The sequence below is a fragment of the Diceros bicornis genome, chromosome 7, assembly GCF_020826845.1.
Source record: "Diceros bicornis minor isolate mBicDic1 chromosome 7, mDicBic1.mat.cur, whole genome shotgun sequence".
In the NCBI taxonomy this organism is placed as follows: Eukaryota; Metazoa; Chordata; class Mammalia; order Perissodactyla; family Rhinocerotidae; genus Diceros; species Diceros bicornis.
The window spans coordinates 18692723-18716741 of NC_080746.1; the positions used below are offsets into that span (position 1 = coordinate 18692723).

General features: G+C 49.7%; 1 protein-coding gene across 5 annotated transcripts in view; it reads right to left on the reverse strand.

The window, feature by feature from the left end:
- Positions 1-1061: 1061 nt before the first annotated feature.
- TMPRSS4 (transmembrane serine protease 4) overlaps positions 1062-24019 on the reverse strand; it is a 35466-nt gene continuing 12508 nt past the window's right edge. The window contains exons 2-13 of one of the 5 annotated variants that reach the window (XM_058545123.1): positions 20812-20845; positions 16961-17074; positions 13721-13873; positions 12245-12374; positions 9372-9473; positions 8386-8426; positions 6215-6374; positions 4775-4941; positions 3853-3951; positions 3523-3665; positions 2075-2224; positions 1062-1631 (exon numbers count right to left, since the gene is read on the reverse strand). In XM_058545123.1, coding sequence (XP_058401106.1) covers positions 1620-1631; positions 2075-2224; positions 3523-3665; positions 3853-3951; positions 4775-4941; positions 6215-6374; positions 8386-8426; positions 9372-9473; positions 12245-12374; positions 13721-13873; positions 16961-17074; positions 20812-20845 — 1305 coding nt within the window. In that variant the 3' untranslated portion in view covers positions 1062-1619. Of the gene's footprint in view, positions 1632-2074; positions 2225-3522; positions 3666-3852; positions 3952-4774; positions 4942-6214; positions 6375-8385; positions 8427-9371; positions 9477-12244; positions 12375-13720; positions 13874-16960; positions 17075-20811; positions 20846-24019 lie in introns of all 5 variants that reach the window. The other 4 variants (XM_058545122.1, XM_058545124.1, XM_058545126.1 and 1 more) reach the window with 4 other exon arrangements.

Sequence of the window (24019 nt, forward strand, 5' to 3'; positions counted from 1 at the left end):
GTTTTATTTGCTGTTTTGATGATTTCCATTCATGTACACCCACGCTGCCCCATGGTTTTTTCTTTTTATAAAATTGGCTGATCTTTGAGTGTGAGCTCAATTTGGAGGATCTTTGTCAGGGAATCCTGATGCTCTGAATTCAGGATGTTTTACTCCTCCAATAGATCTGCCACCTGGGACCACATTTGCCCCCTTCAGTTGTCTCTGCTTCATGTGGGAGCCCCAGGTTCAGCTCCCTCCCTGCAGTGAGTCTAGGTTTAGTTCTGATCTCAGCCTTCATGTAGGTCTTTGTCCCTAGGGCAACTCAAGACTTTAGTTAGCCGTTGCTCCCAGATCTTCACCTTAGTTTCAGCTTATGATTCTAATGCTTTTGTTTTATTTATTTATTTATTTGCCTTTGAGGATTTCTGTTATTTCCTAAGAACCTAGTAAGACATTAACAAGTATATTTTGTCTGGGATCTGACTCAACTACAGCAAGAGGGTCCTCAGAATACCTGGGCCTCCATACAGTGGCCAGGGAAGTCCACAAGGCTTAATTCTCTGATCATTTTGAGTGCAGGAACTTATTCATGCTTACATCCCCAGAACCCAGCTTGAAGATCACTTCATACTTGGCAGGTGATAAATGGCTTTTTTTTTTTTTTTTTAAATAAATGAAAGAAACTACACCCAAGGCTCTCTAGGTAGAAGTTAGGATTTAGAGGTGCAATATCTCCGGCCACTTGGGGAGCGCCATGATGTGTCAGCCTTGAGTGCCCGGATCATCTTCCTCCCAAGCCATAGGTTATCCCGGGCCCATAGCTGATAGCACAGGCAGGGAGGAAGGGGGAGGAGGGAATGGGAGAAGGCCCTGTGTGGGAAGGAGACTTGCTCGCCCTGCTTTCCCCAGTCTGCAGCTCACTGTTGCCCCACTCAGCAGCTCTAGTCTCCATGTCTCCTTTTTCTGTTTCCTCGACTTTGAGAATCAATTGTCTCCCTAGGACCTTTTCCTACCCAGGCCAAAGAATAAAGTTCAATAGTCATAGCTCAGTTCTTATCAAGCAGCCCAGTCAGCCTATGTCAAGACTTCATGTACCTGTTTAATAACAGTGATCAAAGAGGTAACAATAACGACAGTAAGTAACAGTAGTTGCGCCAACACCAGGACAGTGCATTTTACATTACAGCTGGTTTCTTGCTTGAGTAGGCTTGGGGATGGGTGGAGAAGGAGAGGGCTGGCTCAAACACTTTCCTCCCTCTACTCCAGCCCTTGGTCGTCTGGGCTTTCACCAAAGAGTCTACTTCCATTCAGCAGAGAGGGAGAGTTCCTTCTTGGCTTAGCAATGCCTTCTGAGACCTTGGTCCAGAGTCTGGCCTATTCAGTGGGCTACGTCTCTCTCCTTGAGATGCTGGCAGCACTGGGGGTGGCTGAGCTGAGGCCGTTGACTTTGTCCTGGGTGCCTGTGGGCTGTGGTGTCTCTTATAGGAATGGAGGCCCTTTGCTGCGCCAAGCAATGCTGAGCTGTGGGGCAGAGAGGTGTGCCCAAAGGGGCTCTTGCTGTGTCTGACTTCTGGGGGATCCCCAGGTGGGCAAGACAGTGAGGAAGCAGTTTCCTGCACTGCAGAAGGGCAGCAGCATCATGGCTCAGACTGGAATAAGAGACCAACAAAAAGAGAGTCAGATGATTTGAAACTGGACAAAGTGGTGACATGTGCAAAATTCATCTTCCTTTTCTGAAGCTCTTTGCTCCTCTCTCTACCCTCTAGGGAAGTCTCATAAACCTTTCCACCCTCCTTCTTATCAGAGTCTGTTCTCTGGAAAGCAGCTGGTAGTCTCATTCTGCCAGAGAACAGAGAATGGTAAAGCTGGGTATGTTCCATTCCCTAAGGAATTTGCATTTAATGAGAATCTCTGATCTAAGGAATTTCACCTCTCAATGGTGGAATCCCAGGCTGTCACTTACTGGTAGAGAAAATTATTTGGGATGTAAAGGGTTGTCTCAGAGCCATTTAAATCAAACCTAGGGATGATTTGGTCCCCTCAGGGTAGAGGAAGGGAGGGAGGGCACAACAGGTAGGGCAAACATGCTCACCTTCCGGACACTGTAGATCCAGTTGAGAAAGGCTGTGACCCTGGTGTATACTCCCGGGGTACCTGGGCCCCCACAGCCATGGCCCCAGCTCACGATGCCCACCACTTGCCACTGGTCAGAGTGATACATCAGGGGCCCACCACTGTCACCCTGTGAGAGGCCAGAACAGGGGTTGCTGGAGAGGGCAGGCAGGGGTGGAGTGGAGGGGTGGGCTTCTCTTTCCTCCTCTCCCTGCACTGGCCCATCTGTTCTGTGCTCCTCCAGCGCTCTCTGCTGGTCCGCCCTCACCCCCTCTGCTCATGGTGTTCCTGCAGCTTGGAATGCCCTTGCCTTTGGGGGCAAAAAGGTTCTGTCTGTGGTGAAGTAAGTTGTGGGCATGCTGACAGCCCTCTCTTGGAGATCCACAACTCACACTAGCAAATTGAAGGCTCTAAGGAGTTCTGTATGAAGGAAGCCTGGTGATCTCTGTTTAACCTAGTACTTCCCAAATTTATTTAACCACTTGTGGAATGCCTACTTCGTGCTAGGTACTGTTCTAGACAATTGCGATCAATGAAAAGAACCAAGATCCCTGCCCTCAAGGAACTAAGAATCAAATGGAGGAGAGAGAGAGAGGGAGAGAGAAAGGGAGAATAAACAAGCAAAGAAGACAGACAAGAAAATGTCAGATAGTGATAAGTGCACTTGTTTGGTGCCCTTCTTACCAGCTCTTGTAGTCCTCGAGACTTCTTCCCTCACAACTCAATAACACCATAGCCTAACTGCCTGTTTATGCATCGCCCCCCCCCCCACCACCACTGTGAGCTCCCTGAGGGAAGACACTGTCCCAAAAGCCCAGCATTTACCTGGCATTCCAGAGATGACTGACAGATTCCTCTTGAGAGCAGGAATTGAGTGACAGAGAATGGGGGCAGGAGTAGGGTTGGGGGTTTTAATGAGAATGGCTCAGAAGATCCTCTGGGGGGTGGGAGAAGTGAGAAGGTATTCAGGGATTGGTCAGCAGGGATGGGGTGAGAGGACCTTGCACCAGGACTCATCCAGCATTAGATGGGTTTTCTCTAGTGTAGTTGAGAAGCTTGAGGACAGTTACAGAGAAAACAGACGTGGGGTTCTTGCCCTCAAGGGGTTCATACTCCTATAGATGATGGGACCGAGGGGTGGGTGGGGAGGGTAACATCATCTCTGTGAAATATACATTTGACATCTTTCTGCTTGTCTTCATCCATCCATCCAGCCATCCATCCATCCAGCCATCCATCCACCCACTCTTATATCTTTATCTGACTATAATCCTTCCTTCCCTCCGTCTCTCCCTTCCTCTCTTCACCACATTGAATGCCCACCAAATGCAAGACTTCATGTGGGGCATTCAGTCTTTGGACTTTCATCTCTCTCTAGGACCTACATCCCTCTCCATAGCATTCCCTCACGATCCTTGGAGGCCCCACCTGGCAGGTGTCCACGCCGCCCTCCAGGACGCCTGCACACAGCATCTTCTCGGTAACCTCCCCCTGGTACGCATCCTCTGCGTTGCATCGAGCGCTGTCAATGACCTGGACTGACGCCTGCAGCAGTGTGTCAGACATCTTCCCTGAGAGGTTGAAAACACACTCACATTCCCATTCCTGCCTTCTACCCCCAGCCCAGGATAATTCTCTGGGTTGCCAGGCACCTTGGTGCTTGAACCTCCAGGATGGGTTTTTCTGAAGGATGGTCCTCCTTCCCATCACCTCCGAGAGCTGTTCCCTCGGCCCTGTAATCCTGAGCCCAGGACTTACCTCCATCCTGCTCCGTAAAGCCCCATCCGATGACCCATAGTGGGGTGGCTGGAGGGAGCTTCTCATCAGAGAAGGGCAGGCAGATGGGCCTGACTGTGCCTGCCAGAAGCAGAGAGGAAGAGGAGGCTCAAGGCTCAGGAGAGTCTGGTGGCTAAGCCTTCGGAAAGGGTTGACACCAGGATTTCTATAACACATGTTCCATGGGATATTAATAGAAATGGCATGAGAAAAAGGGTTCTATGGTCAAATAAGTTTAGAAAATGTGAGTTAAACATAATAAAACAAATTATTTTAAAAACTTTTAAAAACTTTTCATATCTTTAGTATACTAATGTGATCCAAGAAGAGAGTTAGAGTATAAAAATGTTTCCCAAACTTATGTGAGAATAGAATCCTCTTTTCCCCAAGGAACCAGAGTCTTGTGGAACCAACAGTTGGAAATACTGATCTAAATACTACCCAACATAAGCACGAGTCATCTGACAGAGTTGTTCAAAGAGTCTATGGGTTGCCTCAGCAGTAATGAGTTCCCTGCCCCTGGAGGAGGTCGAACAGGCATAATGTCCCCTTGGCAGGGATCTTGTGGGGGCTCTTGCCATTGGTTGAGGGTGGACGATGGACTAGATGATCTTTTAGGTCCCTCACAACTCCAAGACTGGATGAATCTATGATCCTCACTTGTGGTGCTCCCCATGGAAAAAAGCAGACCTCAGAAGAATCTCTAGTGGGGGATGGGGTATCAGCTGACAGCTCAAGGAGCCTTCATGGCTTCGGTGATTTTAGGCTGATATGTTTGCTGGAAACAAATGGGCAACTGAAGTCTTGAGAGGAGAATTGATGAGCCCAAGGCAACCTAGTGAGCTAGTGGCAGATGGAGTGTAACCTGACCTCAGGGGCTGTGTTCCCAGGTGCCACCTCTCACCTGAGAACGTGAGTGGGAACTGCAGCTTCACGAGGGCAATGTCCTTCTCTTTGGGGTATGTGGTGTTGTGCTCAATGATGAAGATCTTGGCCACAGGCAGGGATGGGAAGTTGCCCAATTTGTCTGAGCCGGCTCTCACCTTCCAGTTGGACACATCGAGATGCTTCCTGGGGCAGAGACAGCAGGGTTCAGGCCTGAGCCAAGTATGGGGAGGCTTTGCCAAAGGCTGGGTCCCCAAGGCCCTGGGGATTGGGGTGCTGGATGACCCTGCCTTAGGAGGTAATGACGGTGGGAGCTGGTGTGGTGGAGAAGGAGCAGTCTGAGGAATCACGTACCACAGGCCAAATTCTAAAAGGGGATTTGATCCTTTTTCCCCAGTGAAACCTGCCCAAGGAAACTTCTAACTGGAGGGCTGAGGAAGGGGCAGCTCCTAATGTCTGAGCTCTGGGGCCCTGGCACTCCCTCCTCCAATGCTTTCTTTGTCTGTGCTACTCATGTGGTCCTTGTATTGTGGGCAGTTACGTATTGTGCTTGTCTTTCTTCCTCCTGACACCAGACACAGCTTAGTGTGCATGGGTGGTTTTCCAGGAAAGGATTTATAGCTATTGTCAGATTCTCAAAAAAGGTTAAGAATCACTGGCTTAGACTGTGAGTTCCTCTAAGGTAGTGACGGGTTCTAATGCATGTAGGCACAAAATATGGTGCTTGGTACCTAGTAGGCACTCATTAGATATTGAATGAATGGATGAATGAAAGTGGTCCTTCTCTAGAGGGAAGGCCTATAAGGGAATCTCTGTTTTTTTTTTTTTCTGAGGAAGAGTCACCCTGAGCTAACGTCTGTTGCCAATCTTTCTCTTTTTTTTCACTTGAGGAAGATTAGCCCTGAGCTAACATCTGTGCCAACCTTCCTCTATTTTGTATGTAGGTTGCCACCTCAGCATGGCTGACAAGTGGTGTAGGTCTGCACCTGGGATCTCAACCCATGAACCTGGGCTGCTGAAGTGGAGTGCACTGAACTTTAACCACTAGGCCACAGGGCTGGCCCCTCTACTTTTCAAAAATAAGTTTCTGGACACAGTGAGGGAGTGGCAGTGAGTCTAGACCTTGGAACCACTTCTTAGAAGACTGGCAAATATGGAGAGAGTTCTCGGGACTCCAGGCAGCTGGGAAGAGTGAATGATATGGGAGTGGAGTGAGGACACTGGGTATTTGATGTCTTTCCACCTGGAAGAGGTCAAGCTTGGTGACCACCACTCTGCTCAGACCCCAATGCCTAACAAAGGATATCACATCCAGTGTCTCATTGGGGTGGCCACACCCGGGCACATGGTCTTTAGAGGGACAGTGAAGAGGGTGAAGACATCAGAACACAAGTCGGGAGACAGGGGACCCAGGCACTCCGGCCCCTCCATGGCTTTGACCCCCCAGTCTGGACCTCACCTGAAGCAGTGGGCTGCCGTGAGGATCCAGTGGGGGTCCAGGATGCTCCCTCCACAGATGTGTTGTTTGTTGTACTGGATGCTGACCTGCCAAGGCCAAGAATCCACAGAGGCCTTCTCCCCGCCCACCACCCGGGGGGCCTTCAGGCTCTCTCCACAGGCTGGAGTCAGTAGGAAGGAGGGAGAAAGCAGGAGTCAGGCTCTTGGGAGATGGGGCTGCCTCCCCTTAGAGCCCAAAGTCCATGCTGAGCAGGCTCCTTATGACTGGGACCCAGGTGGGTGAGGAGGACCAGGCCAATTTCGAATTATTCATGGGGACCTATTGAGTGTCTCAGACCACAGGCTTTCCCCCAATCTCTCTGTCCTTTTTTCAGCTTTGCATGTGTTTAGGAGTTTATACTGTGAACATGGGCGTGCCCATTGTGCTGGGAATTCATGAACTTCAAACAAACCAACGACGCAGAATTATGAAAGTCCTGCCCGGGTGGATCGTCCTCAGTCACTCCTGCTGAGTAACAGTAAACAGACGCCCACAGGCTGCTTTGGGAGCCGGAAGTGGGAAGAGAGTTCCAGAAACTGGATGTTCCCATACTAAACACCTTTCTCCAAGTTGCTTCCCCCCTGCTGAGTGAGTCTCCCAAGTGGACATCCTGTTCTCTCTTTCACACCCCACTGTCCCGGCTTTCATATCTGACCCTGGAACCCCTGTAAAAACCTTCAGTTCCATCTCCCCGCCCTGTTCTCAGCCTCTCCAATCCTTCTGGCAGTCACTGCCACAGTGCTGGAGGGGGAAAGGCTACCACCCTTCCTGGGCCTATGCTAGCCATCTAATTCCAGACACTATCTAATTCCAAGCGCTGCTTTCTACATCAGCTCACTCACTCACTCAAAGCCCCATAGCATCTCTCTTTGTCTGTAGGGTAGAGTTTAAACTCCTCCTCCTGGCGGCCTCCTGCTGTCCTTATATAAAGTTTCTGTCTAGCCAAATCGATCTGCTGGTAGCTCCCTAAAAAGCCATTCTGTTTTTGCTCAAGGAAGCCCCCATCCCTGAGATGCTGTCTCTTCTCCTGTTTCTCTAAATCATTGATTCATTCAGCAAATTTGTATTGAGTGCCTACTGTGTTCAGGGATGCCGGGAAGAGAGTGGTGGACAAGACAGAAAGACAGACTGGTCCCTCCCATCCTGGGGCCTACAGTTCCTTCTTCAGTGTTTAGCCTGGGCATCACGTCTGGGCAACCCAATCCCTGGGGATTTTCCTCTCTTGGAATTTCCATAGCCTGTCCTGGGTGTCAGCCAGCATTCACTGTTGTTGTGGTTTGGTCTTATCGTCTCAGTGAGATTGAAGGCTCCTCAAGGGAGGGTCTGTGGCTTAAGCCTCTCTGTGACTTCAGTGGTATTCACTGCAGCACATCAGATGATGTGACCATTTGTTGACTAGCCACTGTGTGTCAGCCCCACACACTAGGTATTACGGGGGTCACATGATAATTACTAAAAGTCTTAATATCCAACAGGGAAGCATATATACTGCTAAACTGAAGGAGTGATGGTGACCTTCTTCTTCTCAGGCTTTCCAGCTTCTGACCTTCCTTCCAGGCTCTGCTCAGTTCTTCTCCCATGAGGCTGGTGGGATGAGCTGGGCCACAGTACTTGTTTGCTCTTCTGACCTTCTCTGTTAGAGCTACAGTGTCCTCAGGATCCTTGCTGGGTAGTTGGACTGAAGGGCTTCTTGGGAAGATGAACCTCAGAGAGGTCAGGTGAATTTTCTACTTCCAACCAGTACCTGACAGTGCTAGACACATTCTAACTGTTCAATGAATCTTTGCTAAACTGAATGTTGGATAACTGAGCTGGTTGTGACAAAGGAGGTTATGTTGGCCCTGACCTGGGGTGGGAGGGGGTGGAGGCCCAGTCCTGCCCTTTCCAGTTTTCCTACTCTCTCTCCCAAGTCTCCACTCAGATTGTGGGGTTGTGAGCTGATAGTAGGTGGGAGTTCTCAACGTCAACCACTTGAAGGAGCATTGACTTACAAGCCCAGGGCCCAAAGAATAAGGTTGGGCCAAAACGGAGTGAAACTTGGAGTCTGAGAGATTTAAGAATGTGGGTGAAGGCCTTCCTCTTTTCTCATTGCTGGCCCAGGACCCAAACCCTCAGAGATGGGGTGTACTCACCAAGGCAGTGCAAGGAAACCAGGGAGCCTGAGAGACAGGGTCTGGAAGGGAGACACAGGGGCCCTGTGGCTGGGAGGCAGGGACTCAGGTCTTCTGGTACTATTGATTCAAGTTCCCTCCCAACACCTGGGAAATCTAGAACCTGTGTAGTGGGGACTGTGTATAAACTGCATTACCACTCAGTTCAGTTTGATTCAATTCGATTGGCTTCAACACCCCCACTGATAAGCAGGCACTATGCGCTGGGCCCTGCCTGAGTCAGAGCCCAACCTGGGCTCTTGGCAGCCTGAGATGGAAGAGGGCACCTAGAACAGTGTCTGCTGCACTGCAGGCTTTCCAAACAGAAGAACAGGGTTTCCATGGAATTCTGAGCAAACAATCATTCTGCTCCCATCCCCGTCCTTATCAAGATTTATTTTTTGATGAATAAGCAGCCCTCAGCAACATCCCTGAATGCTAAGAAGCCAGCATCCTCTTTGAGCCACTCTGCTGCAAGGTGACAGTTTCATTTAGATGCTGTTCTCTAATGCAGGGTGGTGAGGCATAGGAACAGGCCATTGACAAGGGCCATGCACTCTCTTCCCTGGAGAGCTGGGAATGTGCAGAGGCCTTACTCTGGCCTGGATGAGTGGCAGGGAAGGACAAAGTGGCCTTTGGAATCTTGCCTAGAGGGCTTAATAAGGCACGTAAGGCAGTAAGAAAAAAATTTGGTTTTACCATTCAACTGATGAAAAGGCCACCAAACCGTGGACAGCACACTTGGTCCTGATGTCCATTGTAATAAAAAAAGAGTCAAGACAGAAAGTCTCTCAGAAATGAGATTCTCTAGCTCTTGGTATGTAATGCTCTGCCTAGCTAGGAGTTCTTCCTGTTGTCTGCCTTACATTCCTCTTGTGTAGATGTTTGTTCAGGGTGGGCTGGCTGCAGCCCTGATGGCAGCCTCCACATGTAGCCTTCTGTGAGCCAGAAGGTGTCCTCTCACTTACCCACTTGAGTTTCGCACCTGAAGCTCCTGGCTGTTCTCCATGATTTCAACAACATCCAGATCTTGGTTTGGGCCAATCTCCACAGCTCTGAAGGTGGGTTTGCTGCTTATATTGGGAGGAAGAGAGAGAGAGATGTGAGCTGGGGCAGGAGTTTAGGACAAGATGGTGGGACTAGCCCCCCTCTCTCAGGACAGAAATGTTAGGGATACCCTTTCCTAGCTCCCAGCTCTGTCCCTATTTCAAATGCCCCAGCAGTTCCTTCTGGTTCACAGCGAGGGGAACAAGGAGGCGAAGGAGCCCTGGTTAGCTCCCCCTTCCATTTTGGAGGGAACTGGAATATGGATATTTGCTTCTCTAGACAAGGCATCTGGTCTGAATTTGGCAGTGGGGGTATATTTATGGTCCCCTAGGAGACAGGACAGGACCAGATCAGTCTTCCCACGAGTCCAGAACAAATATTTCTTTCACTTGGACCACCCTCTTTCTTTCTCTCTGCTAATTGATGTTTGTCTTCTTTCAAACCTTGGGTTTAAGTCTTCCCTCTTCCAAGAAGGCTTCCCTGATTAATCCCATCCTTCTGATTGTTCCTTTACTGAATCTGCCTCTTTCCCATCTCTCCCATCCTTTCGCAAGCAGTCATGCTAAGACAAGCTCTGTATGCAGGGCTCAGGTTGACCCGAGGCACTGGCTGACCGGCACATTCTCACATTCTCCGCCGGGAATCTGGCACTATCTGGTGGACCCAGGCCCTGCACGTGGAGGACTGGAGTCTAGCAGTGCTGAGTCTTGTGTTAAGAGCCCTCAAGACTGAGCTTCTTGTCCTGGCTCCAACACTATCTTGATGTGTAACCTTGGCAGGTCATACTCCTTCTCTGGGGCTCTCTGAGGCTCGGTTTCCCCCCTCTATAAATGATGGATGGACCAGATGATCTCTAGAGACCCTCCCACCTTGAACTATGTATGGTTTTGTGGTCCTGGGACAAGAAGGGCCTCCCATCCCGGTGGAGGAAGGAAGTAGAGAAATCTGAGACTCAGAAGGAGGGACAGTGGCAGAAACTGACAGGCCCAGGAAAGTTCACCTCGGTTCACCGATTACATGCTGATGAGTGTTTCTCACCAGCTTTGATTTCAGAGAGCTCAAGAACCAGATGGTTTGGTGCCTTAGTGAGCTCCGGAAGGACAGAAAGTCCAGGAGCCTTTTACCTTAAGAACCCCTGGAGACACCCGGATTTCGTAATCAAGCCACAGCCTGGTGTGCTGGGTACCGCCGAGGCTGCAGCTGGCTGGACTGCAGAGGGGCAGGGGCAGGCTGCAGCGAGGGGGCGGGGCTGGGGTGGCTGGCGGAGGAGGGCAGAATAGCAGGGGCAGGGCGTGCCTTCCCCGTTGTCTTTGAAAATGAAGGTGGCGGAGTGTCCTCGCCAGAGGGCACTGGGAGTTGTACCCTATGGAGAGTAGAGAGCCACAGAAGCCTGATAACCAGAGAGCAGAGAGGGCAAATAGGTCTGATGGAACAGTAATGCTTGCTTGGAGCATTTACTGAAAAAGGACCTCGAGGCTGCTTTAGGGATCGATGGGCGAGAGTTCTGTGATTGATTGATGATGTCTGCCTAGTACTTCTCTTTTCTGTCTAGTTTCTGGGTCCAGTTTCTTAGAATCCTGAAGAAGTTTGGGAGGGAGAGGTTATCCCATTCTGCAACTGAATACACAGGTTCTTCCATCCTCTCCAGTTAGGCCCTCTGAGTGATCGACTGTCTCCACTCCCCGCCGCTCCTTTTATAGATGACGCTTCAGGAGAAGAGAGAATTACGCAAACTAGAAACAGAGATGCTACTGAACTCCTGATGCCCGGGAATTAGGAGGTCTTGGGCACAAATTCCAGGCCTCTCCCTCCTAGCTACTACCCAAGCAAGTTACTTACATTCTCTGAACCTATTTCTAAAGTAGATATGATAATAACTACCTTTTTGGTTTTTGCCAAGATCAGATGAATATGAACACATAATGCTAATTACCCTCATTATAATTACTTTTTCATCCACCGAGGATTTGGAACTGCTTTTGAAATTTGCTGAGAGAGCTGGGATTGTTGAGGCGACCCCAGTGAAATAAGTTCATTTAAACTAAATTTTAACCAATGGGACTTTGAATAAGTGAGTAAGACTTGAATTTTGGTACAAGGATGGCTTCTTGCAAAACCAAGAAGAAGGAGTGAGGATTGAGGAGTAAAGGAAAGGAGATGCTTGCCAAGGAGCTAGAACTGTGTGTGGGGAGTGGGGTGGGGGCATACATTCCCTCACTGGCTCTTCATAATCATCCTATGAGGTTGGCATTACTTTCCCCAATTAACTCTTGATGAAACTGAGGCTTAGGAGATTTAACTTCTTGTTGCTTCTTTTTTTTTCTTTTTGATGGGGAAGATCAGCCCTGAGCTAACATCCATGCCAATCCTCCTCTTTTTGCTGAGGAAGACTGGCCCTGAGCTAACATCTATTGCCAATCCTCCTCCTTTTTCCCCACCTTTTTCTCCCCAAAGCCCCAGTAGATAGTTGTACTTCATAGTTGCACATCCTTCTAGTTGCTCTATGTGGGACGCCACCTCAGTATGGCCCAACAAGCAGTGCGTTTGTGCGCGCCCGGGATCCGAACCCGGGCCGCCAGTAGCAGAGCTTGAGCACTTAACCGCTAAGCCACGGGGCCGGCCCCTTCATGTTGCTTCTAAGTGAAGGTGTTGGGATTCAAAAGTAGTTCTGTCTGACTCCAATACTTATATTTTTAGGAAAGGAGGAAGAAGAGGCAAAGAGGAAAGAAGAAAGAGAAGGAGAGAAGAGGTCAGAGGGGTGAAGGGACAGCCTCCAGAGGCTTGGGCTGGGTACCTCTCGTAGCCCATCTGCTCACAGGCTGTCTTGGCCAGAGCTTCTGTGAAGTTGTCGAAACAGGCAGAGGCCCAGTTCCTCGTGGCCAAGTCCAGCACCTGCAGGGTGGATCGGTCCTTGGAGAGGCGGACTGGGAGAGGAGGAACCTGGGTCAGCTCAAGGCAGGGGCCCATCTGGCCCTTCTGCCTCAGAATTCATCATGAGACCAGCCCAAGCTCTCCCCACCCAGAACTGGGGAGCAGCACAGAACACTAACCCTTTCAACCTCAAGGGAAGTTCCTCCATTTGGCTTTGCCTGATTGAGCCTTATTTTGACAGTAGCTAGGGTGACCAGTTGTCCTGGGGACAATTTCCATTTTGACCTGTTGCCCTGGCACAATTATTAATAGCTCCCCTTTTTGCTGTTACAGGCGTCAGTTTTGATGGTATGTTATATGGCCCCTCTACCCATGGTCTACACAGCTTGCCCAGCCTGGGGAAACTTCTCAGCGAGGGGCCCAGCTCCTTCTCCATGTAAGGTCAGAGTGGGGAGGTGGAGTGAGAAGTACTATTGGCAGTAGGGTGGCAGGTGCCCATAGGTATTTGACTTCTGATTAAAAAAAGAGCAAATACGGGGCTGGCCTGGTGGCGTAGAGGTTTAAAGTTTGAGCTCTGTGCTTTGGCGGCCCGGGTTTGCAGGTTCAGATCCTGGGTGCGGACCTATGCACCGCTTAATCAAGCCATGCTGTGGCAGGCTTCCCACGTATGAAGTGGAGGAAGATGGGCACAGATGTTAGCTCAGGGCCAATATTCCTCAGCAAAAAGAGGAAGACTGCCAGCAAATGTTAGCTCAGGGCTAATCTTCCTCACCAAAAAAAAAAAAAAAAAGGAGCAAATACACAGGAAGTCTCTCAGCCCTGCCCTTCAAAAGTCCCCATCACCCAAGTCTTGGGCTATGTCTTCTCCTCAGAGCCCAAGTACTAGGTGGATCAAGCTGGGCCAGCCCAGTCCAGGAAAGAACATGAGTTTTCTATGTTACAAACATCTCATATTCCTTTGAAGGACATAGCTCAGTCTTGTTACATAGCGTGTTACAGTAAACAATTATCTAATGAATAGAGGGATCAATAGCTGGCTAATGGCCTTACAGTTACTTTTCTAGTCCCCTTGAAGTAACAGATTTCATAGAAAGAAGGGAACTCCCCACGGTCATCCAATCCAGCTCTCTGCCTCAGTTCCACCCAGGTCCTGTGGGAACAGGCCACGCTCATTTATAATTTCCTATCCCCTCTGGTCCACATTTGTTCATCAAATATTTGCTGAGTGTTTGCGAAGTACTGGAGATCTAGCAGACGAGCCAAGGTCCTGTTCTTAAGAAACTTACAATAGGGATGGAAACTGACAAGTCAATTGGCAGATGCTACGCAATGGACCAAGGGGACCTGGGCTGGTTTCTTGCTGTGTCCACTCCCCTGATCCCTCAGCCTCTGGACTCACCTGTCACTGGAGGCCCCTCGGGGAAGTTCTTGACACAGTGCAGCTCGTCCTCCCCCGAGGCACAGTCCTGTTCGCCGTCACACACCTGCCTCCTCGGGATGAAGTGGAGGGGCTGCCCACAGAGGAAGTAGGATTTGTCCAGGATCTCCTTGACTGGAAGGCAGGAGCAGGGAGGGGCAGAGAGGGCTGAGGGTCAAGCAGGCAGCCCAGGGGCAGGAGAGGCTGTGTTTCCCTGAAAATACGCTGGGCTTGGCGACAGACAGCTGTGGGTTCCAGGCCCAGTTATGCCACTTAGTAGCTGGTGTACTTGGTCCTGAGCCTCAGTTTTTTTAGCTGTAAAATGGAGATAATAATACCTGTTCCATACCTATAAGATGGCTCAGGAGTTAAGTGAGATAATGTGTGGCAGAAATTTAGAAACAGCCCCACTAGCCCCTAACCCCCAGGTTCTGGCACGTTGCCTCTGGTAACGGGGGAGACAATGCTGGGCCTGGAGCCAGAAGACCTGAGTGCTGGCTTTGCCACCAACCGTGACTTCAGACCAATCACTTCCCCTTTCTGGGCCTCAGTTTCCTCATCTGTACAGTGAGATGATGGTACCACCATACAGGGTTGTTGAGAACATTCTGTGAGCTGGCGGTTGTGAAGGCATCTCGTAACTATCAAGTGCAGTTCCAGAATTAGGTGTTTTTATCTGGGGTTGAAAGGCCCGTTAAGAAGTTGCTGTTTTGTTCTGTCTTCTGCCAGCTGCCTTCAAATTCTGTTGCTCCTTTGCTGTCTCGGGTAATGGGAATGAGTCTAGTGTTTTTAACTCTAGACTGGGGGCAGATATTTCAACACTTTTCCAAACTCTCCTGGCAGGAAGAGCTCCTCCTGCCTAAGCAACTCTCCCTCGGCTGGAGGGTCCCTCTGCAGTCCAGCCTCACTCCCCCGGCCCGAAGAGTCCTGGTAGGGCTGATGATGCCCCGCTCGTCACTGCTGAGAGCTTCCATGCACTGCCTCCTGTAACCCTGACAACAACTTGAGGAGGTAAGTGCCAGTACTAACTCATGTCAGAAATAAGGAAACTGAGGTTTAGAGTTAGGGTTCGTTTCCCAAGGCCACACTGCACTTATGTGGTCAAGCCGGGACTTCAGTCAGGGTCTGTCTAGCTCTGAAGCTCTTTGCTGCCTCTCCACACCTTCCCTGAAGGAGCTCGGGGTGTCGTCTGCTGACCCTGCGGCTCCTGGTTTGAGTGAAGCAAGGGAGAAGGAGCAGGTCGGCTGCTTCCTAGACCTTCAGGCTTGTTCATGGTCAGGAGCCAGCGCAAGGCAGGGTCACTCCAGCCTCCTGGGACAAAGCCAGGACACAGTGTCACCACTCAAGACCCCAGAAGCCAAAAGGTTGAGGGAGCCTAGCCCCCGCTGAGGGCGCAAGTTACTTCCTCTGGTTGCAGAGCCTGGGGGCCCAGGACATGGAAGCCACACAGGGCCTTCTGGGACACGGAAAGCTCAACTCTATTTATTTATTTTTTGTGTGTGTGAGGAAGATCAGCCCTGAGCTAACATCCATGCCAAACCTCCTCTTTTTGCTGAGGAAGACCGGCTCTGAGCTAACATCTATTGCCAATCCTCCTCCTTTTTTTTTCCCCCCAAAGCCCCAGTAGATAGTTGTATGTCATAGTTGCACATCCTTCTAGTTGCCATATGTGGGACGCGGCCTCAGCATGGCCAGAGAAGCGGTGCGTCGGTGCGCGCCCGGGATCTGAACCCGGGCGGCCAGTAGCAGAGCGCGCGCATCCAACTGCCAAGCCATGGGGCCGGCCCTGCTCAACTCTAGATTATGCACTAGTGTCTGCCCTGGCTTCCCCTGGGGAATTTGGCCTCTTCTTCTCTCTCCACTGTGACGGGCATAGGCTCAGAGACAGCAAGCTCATCTTAATATCAGTCTGAACAAAACAGGCTTAGGATGGAAAATGTGCCGATGCCGCTGCTGACTCCACCAGCACCTTGGGGCAGCCAAGGTCAAGAAGAAATGATTTGGGGTCATCTGCATTTCACGCTCCTGCGGGCTCTCGGGGATCTGGGTGTGTCTGCATTTCCACATCCACAAGATGAAAATGGACCGGCTCAATCGGGGGGCCTGGGGGCCTATCCCAGCTCTGTCCCCAACTGCCACACCTCCTCTCTGCCTCAGTGCTCAAGTGGAGAATGGGAGGTTGGACCAGATGTCTCTGAGTGTCCTCCAGCCAGGTGCGTGGCTGCTGCTGGTGGAAACGCCACCATGGTTACAAGTGCATGCTGCATGATGACCCACACTCTCACACAAGCTGGTTTTTATCCAGGCACTTCACACATTTTGTCTCATTGGTTGTCTGATATCCTTCTGAGGGAGGCAGGATGTTTTACAGATGAGGAGACTGAGGTTAAAGGAGGTTGAGGGACTTACTCAAGGTCACACAGCAGCAAGGGACGGTGCCAGGTGCTTATCCCAGGTGTCCTGATTCCTAGTCTGGTCCCCTCTGCGCTACTCCCTGTGAAAGCTGTGGTCAGTAACCTGCTGTGACTCTGGGGGAGATGAAGGCAAGGACTTAACCACAGGATGTGGGAGCTGAAAGGGAGGGACGGTGGGACTGTGGGAATGAGCACTGACTGTGCTCATTCAGTTTATTCTTCTTTGTCACAGTGGCCTGCCCAAGATCACATGGGCTCTCAGGCACTGGCCATGATGAAGGCAGAGCTAAAGGTGGGAAGGGGTGCTGTCTGCCTGGGCAGTCTTTCCGGATGCCTCCTCTCTTTATCCCCTCCTCACGAGCAGAGATGCTCCCCGCTCTTCCAGCCAGTAGGCTGCTCAGATCCTCTTAGCTCTCAGGCTGCAGACCTGGGAAGGAGGAGGCAGGGGGCGTGGCCGCTGTGCAAACTGCCTGCGTGGGTTTGTAACATGTGCAACTGTGCTCTCCCTGTAGAAGAAATCATCTGGGACAGAGCCCTCTGGGATAGATGGGGGCTGAGTTCATCTCCGCCTTTCACTCTTAGAACAGTGCTCCCTTCAAAGCAGGGGGTGGATACAAAGCTTTATGCAGATCACCTGCCCGTAACAGTACTGGGCTGGGAGGGTGGAGGCTGAGGGTGGGCTCTGAGGGGAGGTGGGAGAGTGGGAGAGTGGAGGGGTTGGGGGGTGAGAGGTCCCACTTATTGAGGAGACAGTGGTGGGGCTGCCACTTACTGAGGGAGTGAGGGTAGGGGTGGGGGTGCCACTTACTGAGGACAGCCACGGTGATGATGATCGCCAGGCTCAGCAGTGTTGCGATGATGGGGACCCCCACCTTTTTGAAGGTCTCCAGGGGAGTGCGGGGTTTGCGCAGGGGGGTGACATCTGTGAGGCAGAGGGGAGGAGCCTGCAGTCAGCCATTGGAGACCACCCCTGCCAAGGCCCACAGCCTCCCTGCCTTCTGGCCCCTGGTGCTGAGCCGCAGAAATGCTTTGGGGACAGTTTGGGTTAGCGCTGGGGGCTGTTTCCTGCAGACTAGGCTTAGCTTCCTCAGCACACGGTCATCCCACCTCCTTTCACTTCCTCAGGCTTGTCCGTTTCACGAGCACCCCTCAGAGGAGCCTCCAGCCCATGGTGCATTCCCCTTGTCTTGACTTAGCCTGCTTCAGGATGTTTCACCCTGTCCAGTCTGACCTGCGTCTGCCCTGGGAGAGCTGTGTATCTATTTACTTTACTGTCATTTATCCTCTTTCCTGACTTATCTTTTGATTGAACTATAAGCTCGAGGAGGAGGGCAGGGGCCTCCAGCACAGTATGTGCCTAGTAGAGGCTTAATAAATACTTGTGAATGAATTCATCCTAACGGCCCCCATCTCCAACTCAATTCAACAAGCAGCAAGTCCCTAGAATGGTCCTTGTCTTTAAGGAGATCACAATTTGGGGGAAGAGGCCAACAGGGACACAGTCGCCCGTACCACTAGGTGGGAGATGATATGTGTTATAATAGACACCCTCAAAGCACTTAAATGGGCCTCTGCAGTGGAGATGGGGAGGGAGGAGCTGCTCCCCCTCACCCCCAGCTCAGCAAAGGCCTGGGGGTGAGCTCTGGTGTGGCTGGATGTAGGGTGGGCAGAAGCCTGCTGTGGAGGCAAGACTGGCACTCAGTTTTTGGGGAGTCTTGAATACCATGCTAGGAGTTTGGATTTTATCCTGAGGGCAGTGGGGACCCATGGAAAGCTTTTGAGCAGCAGAGAGACACAATCACATTAATATGTAGAAAGATGAATCTTTCATCAGGGAGGAGATGGATTGGAAGAAAAGAGTCTGGGGTTAGGGAGACCAGGTGGGAGCCTATCAATGCCTAAAACAGAGATAATAACTGTATTGTCCGTGTCACATGGTTTTCCAAGGAGATGGTACAGGGGAAAGGCTTTGAAAAGTTAAGTTCTCAGGAGGTATCAGATACAGGCTCTTGTGAGTCCCCTCTCCTCACAGGCAATAAGCTAGGAGGTGCCACTGGGACTTCTCCTCCAGGGAGGGCTGGGGCAGGAATTATAGCAACGCTGAGAACCCCTACAAAGCAATAGGCCGGCTCTCTTCCCCTCAGCTCCACATGGCTTGCTCCCTCACCTCCTTCAAATCGTTCTTCAGATATCACCTTCTTAGTGAGGCCTTCCTTGACCTCCTATTTAAAATGCAGTCTTCCAACACGTCCTTTCTTCCTTCCCTGTTTTATTTTTCTCCAAAGCACTTATTACCTCTAATGTGCTCTATATTTTACATATTTTGCATATTTTTCTGTCCCCTCCCATCCCTGCCCGAAATGAAGACTCCATGAAGATAGGGATTTTTGTCTGTTTTGTTCACTTCTGAGTCCCTGGTGCCTGGAACAGTGCCTGGCCCACAGTGGGCACTCAACAAATATTTGTTGAATGAATAAATGAATTGCTCTTTGCTTGTTCTCTTAATCACATCCCTTCCATCTTTCTTGCAGGTCTCATTTTATTCTGCCTCGAATGATGGCTAGTTATGTGTCTGTCTCTACGCCTTTCCTCAGCTCTTTGAAAGCAGAGAATGGCAGCCTGGCAGAGACTGGTGCCCACCAAGTGCGATATCATTGAATCTGTTGATAAAGAAAGCATAGGAAACTTTGTGTTTCCTCAAAAGGGAGCATTTAAACCTCAGACCCAGAGCTCAGGCCCTGGAGATGTGGGGTGGTATCACCTGTTATTATCAGGACCTGGCACAAAGTAGGTTATCAATAATGTTAGAGAATATTGTATTTAAATTTCAGCAGTCAACGTTCAAAACTGTCCTCTCTCCTGTGGCCATGGACATGGTGGCATTTTGTTCATTCATGCATGATTTCTCTCTTTCTTTTTTTTTTTAATTTTTTTTTTTTTGTGAGGAAGATCGGCCCTGAGCTAACATCCATGCCCATCTTCCTCTACTTTATATGGGACACTGCCACCGCATGGCCTGATAAGTGGTGCGTGCCTGGGATCCGAACCCGGGCCGCCAGCAGCGGAGCGCGTGCACTTAAAAGCTACGCCACGGGGCCGGCCCCCATGATTTATTTCTTGAGCATCTACTTCTGGGGACATGGGGGTGGCTTGTTTTCTCAGAGGAGAATGACCTGTTGGGAGCCCCTTGATGAGATCCCCTGTCCAGGGCCTGATGTCTCTGCCTCCCTGATATTCTCAGGGAGAGCATCATCATGAAAGGAAGGATTTTCTTGGTTTATTGTCTCATACCTAGTTTGAGTTAATGAACCCACTGAGCTATGAATAGCTTTCCTTCTTTCCTCTGTTCCTTCCTCCAGCCTGTCCTGCCCACCGGTGCCAGGCAGAGCTTCCCAACAGATTGCTTTCATCCCATCACTTCCCCGCTTGAGAACCTTCAAGGGCTCCCCGTGACTTCCATAGCTGGATCACCCTCTTCCTTGGGCTTGCTTTCAAACCCAGTGTAATTTGGCCTCACTCTCTAGCCAAAGGGACTTCCCACTACTGGCCCTCGCCAACCCCCAGTTCTACATAGGCAGGTTCCCTCCCTCGTCCTTGTACAACCCATATTCATTCTTGCCTCTGAATCTTGTCTCCTGCTCTTTCCTCCACCATGAGACCCTCCTCACTTCCTTCTGTTTTGTGATGGTTTACTCCTGCAGGGCCCTTGTCAAAGTTTGCCTGACCCACGATGCTATTCTTGATCACTTGGCATTGATCTTTCCCTCCCGAGCTCCCTTCACACAGGGCATTGGTAGCAAATTTAACTGTTTTCTGGATTGGCAGTTCTCAGGCTTCCTCGGGTGGTGGAGCACTTGGACGTCTGGGGTTCTTTGGGGACACCATGGTTTATTGATATATTAAATTCCAAAGTATAAACTAGGCATCGTTTTACTTGCTGAAGATTACATCATTTGTGATCATTATGACCTTGTGACCCTGAAATAATAAGCTGTCAAAATAAGTGGGATTGATCGTTTCCTTACTGATCTATTGTATTAATTTGTTCTTTGCTCACTTGTTTTGCTGCTCTAGCATCCTATCAAAAGTAGGTATTAATAGTTTAAGAAGACAAAAGGAGGGAAGAAATTCCTTAACTTTGGGAATACTCTATTAACTTATTTTTCTCCTGTAAATCAGGCAAATAGAGCCATTTTCTATTCTACCAGTGAAAACGCCTTTGTCCAGCTTGTTCCTTGGCAGCATGGTCAGACTGTAAACTCCATGAGGGCAGGGACTTGGCTGTCTTATTTGCTGCCACAGCCCAGCATCCAGCTCAGGGCCTGGCACATGGCAGGCACTCACAGTGTTGCTGAATGCATGAGAGGCTGAGTACCTGAATGAATAAACTGGAGAATTGCTGCTCTTGGGGTTTTAGGTTTGTTGGTTCTATTTCCCCAGACACTATGCCTCCTACTTCTAGAATGAATCCTGAACTTACAGTTGCTCAATAAATGTTTGTTGAATGACGGGTGGGTAGGTGGATGGATGGATGTCTTCCGCAGCATTTAGCACTTGGTAGTGGTGGTGAGGCCATGCAAGAAGGGTTTAGTATCTACTTGGTAACTGATTGAAACTCAGAGGCTAATGTAGACAAAGGAAAGCTGGATCTGAGCTTACCAAAGCTGTCCAGGGGTTGATCACTGTCAGGATCCTGTAATTGAAGGAAAAACAGTCAGTGAGCAGAGTATGGGAAACTCTTAGGCTGGGGCCAAGGACCTAGGGGAGGCTCTGTGTTCTTGTCTGTATTCCCTTCTTCCAGCCGAATCTAAGTTGAGGGGCTCTGTGACGTCCAAACAGTTGGTTCAAAATATAAAATTCAGTTATGCATCTATATGACCTGGTACAATTAGTTCATTAATTGTAACAACTAATTAGCAATTGTTGAAAGGACTGGCTGCTGGGTTGTTGTGTGTATTGGTGTTTCTCGAGATGATGCTGCCCTACTGTCTGTTTTTGTCAATCATTTGTCTACTTTTACAGCTGTTGTAGTTCTATAAAAACTTGAACAGACCCTTCACAAAAGGAGATACTCCAGTGGCCAATAAGTGCCAAAAGATGCTCGATATCATTACTCATCAGGCAAATGCAAATTCCAGCCAAATGAGCTATCTCACCATAGACATCATAATGGCTAAAATTAAAAAGATGGACAATACTAAGTGTTGATGAGGATGTGGAGCAACTGGAACTCTCATACATTGTTGGTGGGAGTGTAAATTGGTACATATACTTTGGAAAATGGTTTAACCAAATCTACTAAAGCTAAACATGTGACTATTCTATGATTCTATGACTCAGGAATTATAGCTAAGAGAAATGAGTGCATATATTTAGCAAAAAACCTGTACATGGATGTTCGTGGTAGCTTCATTCATAATAGCTGAAGTTTGGAAAAATCCAAATATCAGTCACTGATGGAGTAGATAAATTAATTGTGGTATGTTCATATAATGGAATATAATTCAACAATCGGCAAGAATAAACCAGTGCTAAGCGTAGTGACACACGGATGAATCTCTTAGACATAATGAAGGACAGAAACTGACACAGAGTGTACTCTGCCTGATTTCATTTATATGAAGTTTAAAAGGTAAAGTTAATCTGTGGTGAGAGAAGTCAGAAGAGTGGTTACCACTGGGGAGGTGGGGTGGTTATTGGAAGGAGCACAATGGAGGCTTCTGAAATGTTGCAAAACTTCTAGATCTTGATCTAGGTGTTGGTTACATGGGGGTCTATATGTGCAAAAATTCACTGAGTGGTATACTTTAGATTTGAGTACTTCACTGAACGTATATTATACCTAATAAAACAGATAAAACCAAAACCCACCAGAGCACTGTGGTATATCTGTGAGTCTAGCCTCAGGTCACCCTCGACCACATACACAAGGCTCTGTCTTCCACTTTCTCCCACCACTTCATGTGTGCACTGGGCACACACGCAGCCACACGGGGTCACACACAGGAGCCGTGCACACAAAGGCTCACATGCAGAGTACATGCACCCTCTTTCTTGCAAGGTTAAGGTTAAGCAGGAGTGCTGCTACGGGTCCTGCTCTCTGAACCCTTCCCTCACTCTCATGCCTCCCAGAAACCTCTCTTCTCTTTCTTCCCTTTCCCAGCTGGCGCAAGACCTGGACTCCCTGGGCTGGGTGAGCAGCAGGCCTGCCCGAGGTCTAGGTTTCTACCCAGGGACTCGCCTGTCCATCGTGCTGAGGTCATGACGGCTCCAGTGGTGGGTGGAGGAGCGGCAGGACCCTGTACATTTCCAGCTGGGAATTTTCCCATTCCCATTTGGGAGTGAAGTGGCCTCTTCTAACCCCCGGATGAGTGTCCCAGATTAGATATAGGGCATCCCTGTGTGTTGCCTGCTCCCATGGCTGAGCATGGCAGATATAGTCATTGGGAGAAGGAGCGCTTTCCTCCCCTCCTTAACTCTGTAGTCTGCTGGAGAGATGTGCCTGGTTTGCCCTTCCTTGACACTAGGCTGTGGGTGGCTGGGGGATGTAGCAGAGACAGCCAGGCTCTGGAGTCTACAGGGGCTGAGTTGGAATACAGGCTCTACCTCCTAATAACTGTGAGCCTCTGTGCAAGACACTTAACCTCTCTGAGCTTCAGGTTACCCTCTGTAAAGGAGAGAAGTGCTGCTGTGAGGATTAAATGAGATATCTGGTGGGAAGTGCCTGGTTCACACATGCAAGCCCCCTTCCCTCTGCCCGTCCATCCTGTGCTCCCACAGCATTTGGTACAGGACTTTATTACAGCACTCTCCCATTGGGAGGCCGCTGTTTCTTATTGCCCTGGTGCCCTCAATGTTTTGCATCAGGCTTGAACCTGGTAAAGACCCGATAAATGACTGTTAAATTGAACTGAACTCTGGGCTCTGCACGGTGGTTCATGCCCGGCCATCTCTCCTCCACCATCACCAGGTCTGCATGGAGGATTATTTCCAGGATAAAGATGAGAATGAATTGAGTGATTCTGCATTGCTGAGGCTACAGAGTCAGGTAATAATAATACCAAACAGTAATCTACACACCGTCAGCAAGTAACAGTTTACAAAATCCTTTTGTCTAACTCAGTCAAATTCAAGGGTGAAAAGGGTGGATACCAACTGTCTGATAACCAGTATGGGTAGCACTAAATAATTAAGTATTAAATTAAACAAATATTTGTTAAGTGTCTGCATTGTACCAGGCACTACTCTAGGAGAAGTGAATTCAAACACAAATAAGAAATAATTACAGCAGGATGGGAGAAGTGTCCAGACTCTGGCTTGCCTTTGAGAAGCTTGCACCCTGGGGCAGGGAGTGGGGCGTGGGGGTAGAAGCAGGGGGAGGACAGGCTGTAAACACACAAACCAGAAAAGTGCAGAAGGTGAAGGGCACTCTGCGGAGAGTAGGCTGGTGGTAGGAGACAGTGCCTGGATGGACACTTAGAGTGGGAGGTCTAGGGAAGGGGTCACGGTGGTTAGGGAGGGCCTCTGGGTTGAGACTTGAATGACAGGAAGGAGTCAAGCAGGCAGGAGCAAGCTTGTTGTTGGAGGGACTGAATAGAGACCCACATGGCTGGAGCAAGACCAGGACAAGAGGAGGAAGAGAGAGGCTGGTGGTGGAAGATTCAGTGTGTGCTTGGAAGATAAAGGCAATAGGTCTCCCAATGGATTGGATGCTCTTGGGTTTTTAGCGAGCAGGAAAGAGGGTATTTGCTGAGATGCAGAAGGCTGCAGGAGGGGCAGGGTGGAGGGTATCAAGAGCATCCAGTTAGTGGCCCTTCCCCTGTCAATTCATCCTTTTTCACTGAGTCTACCTGCATATATGTGCCTG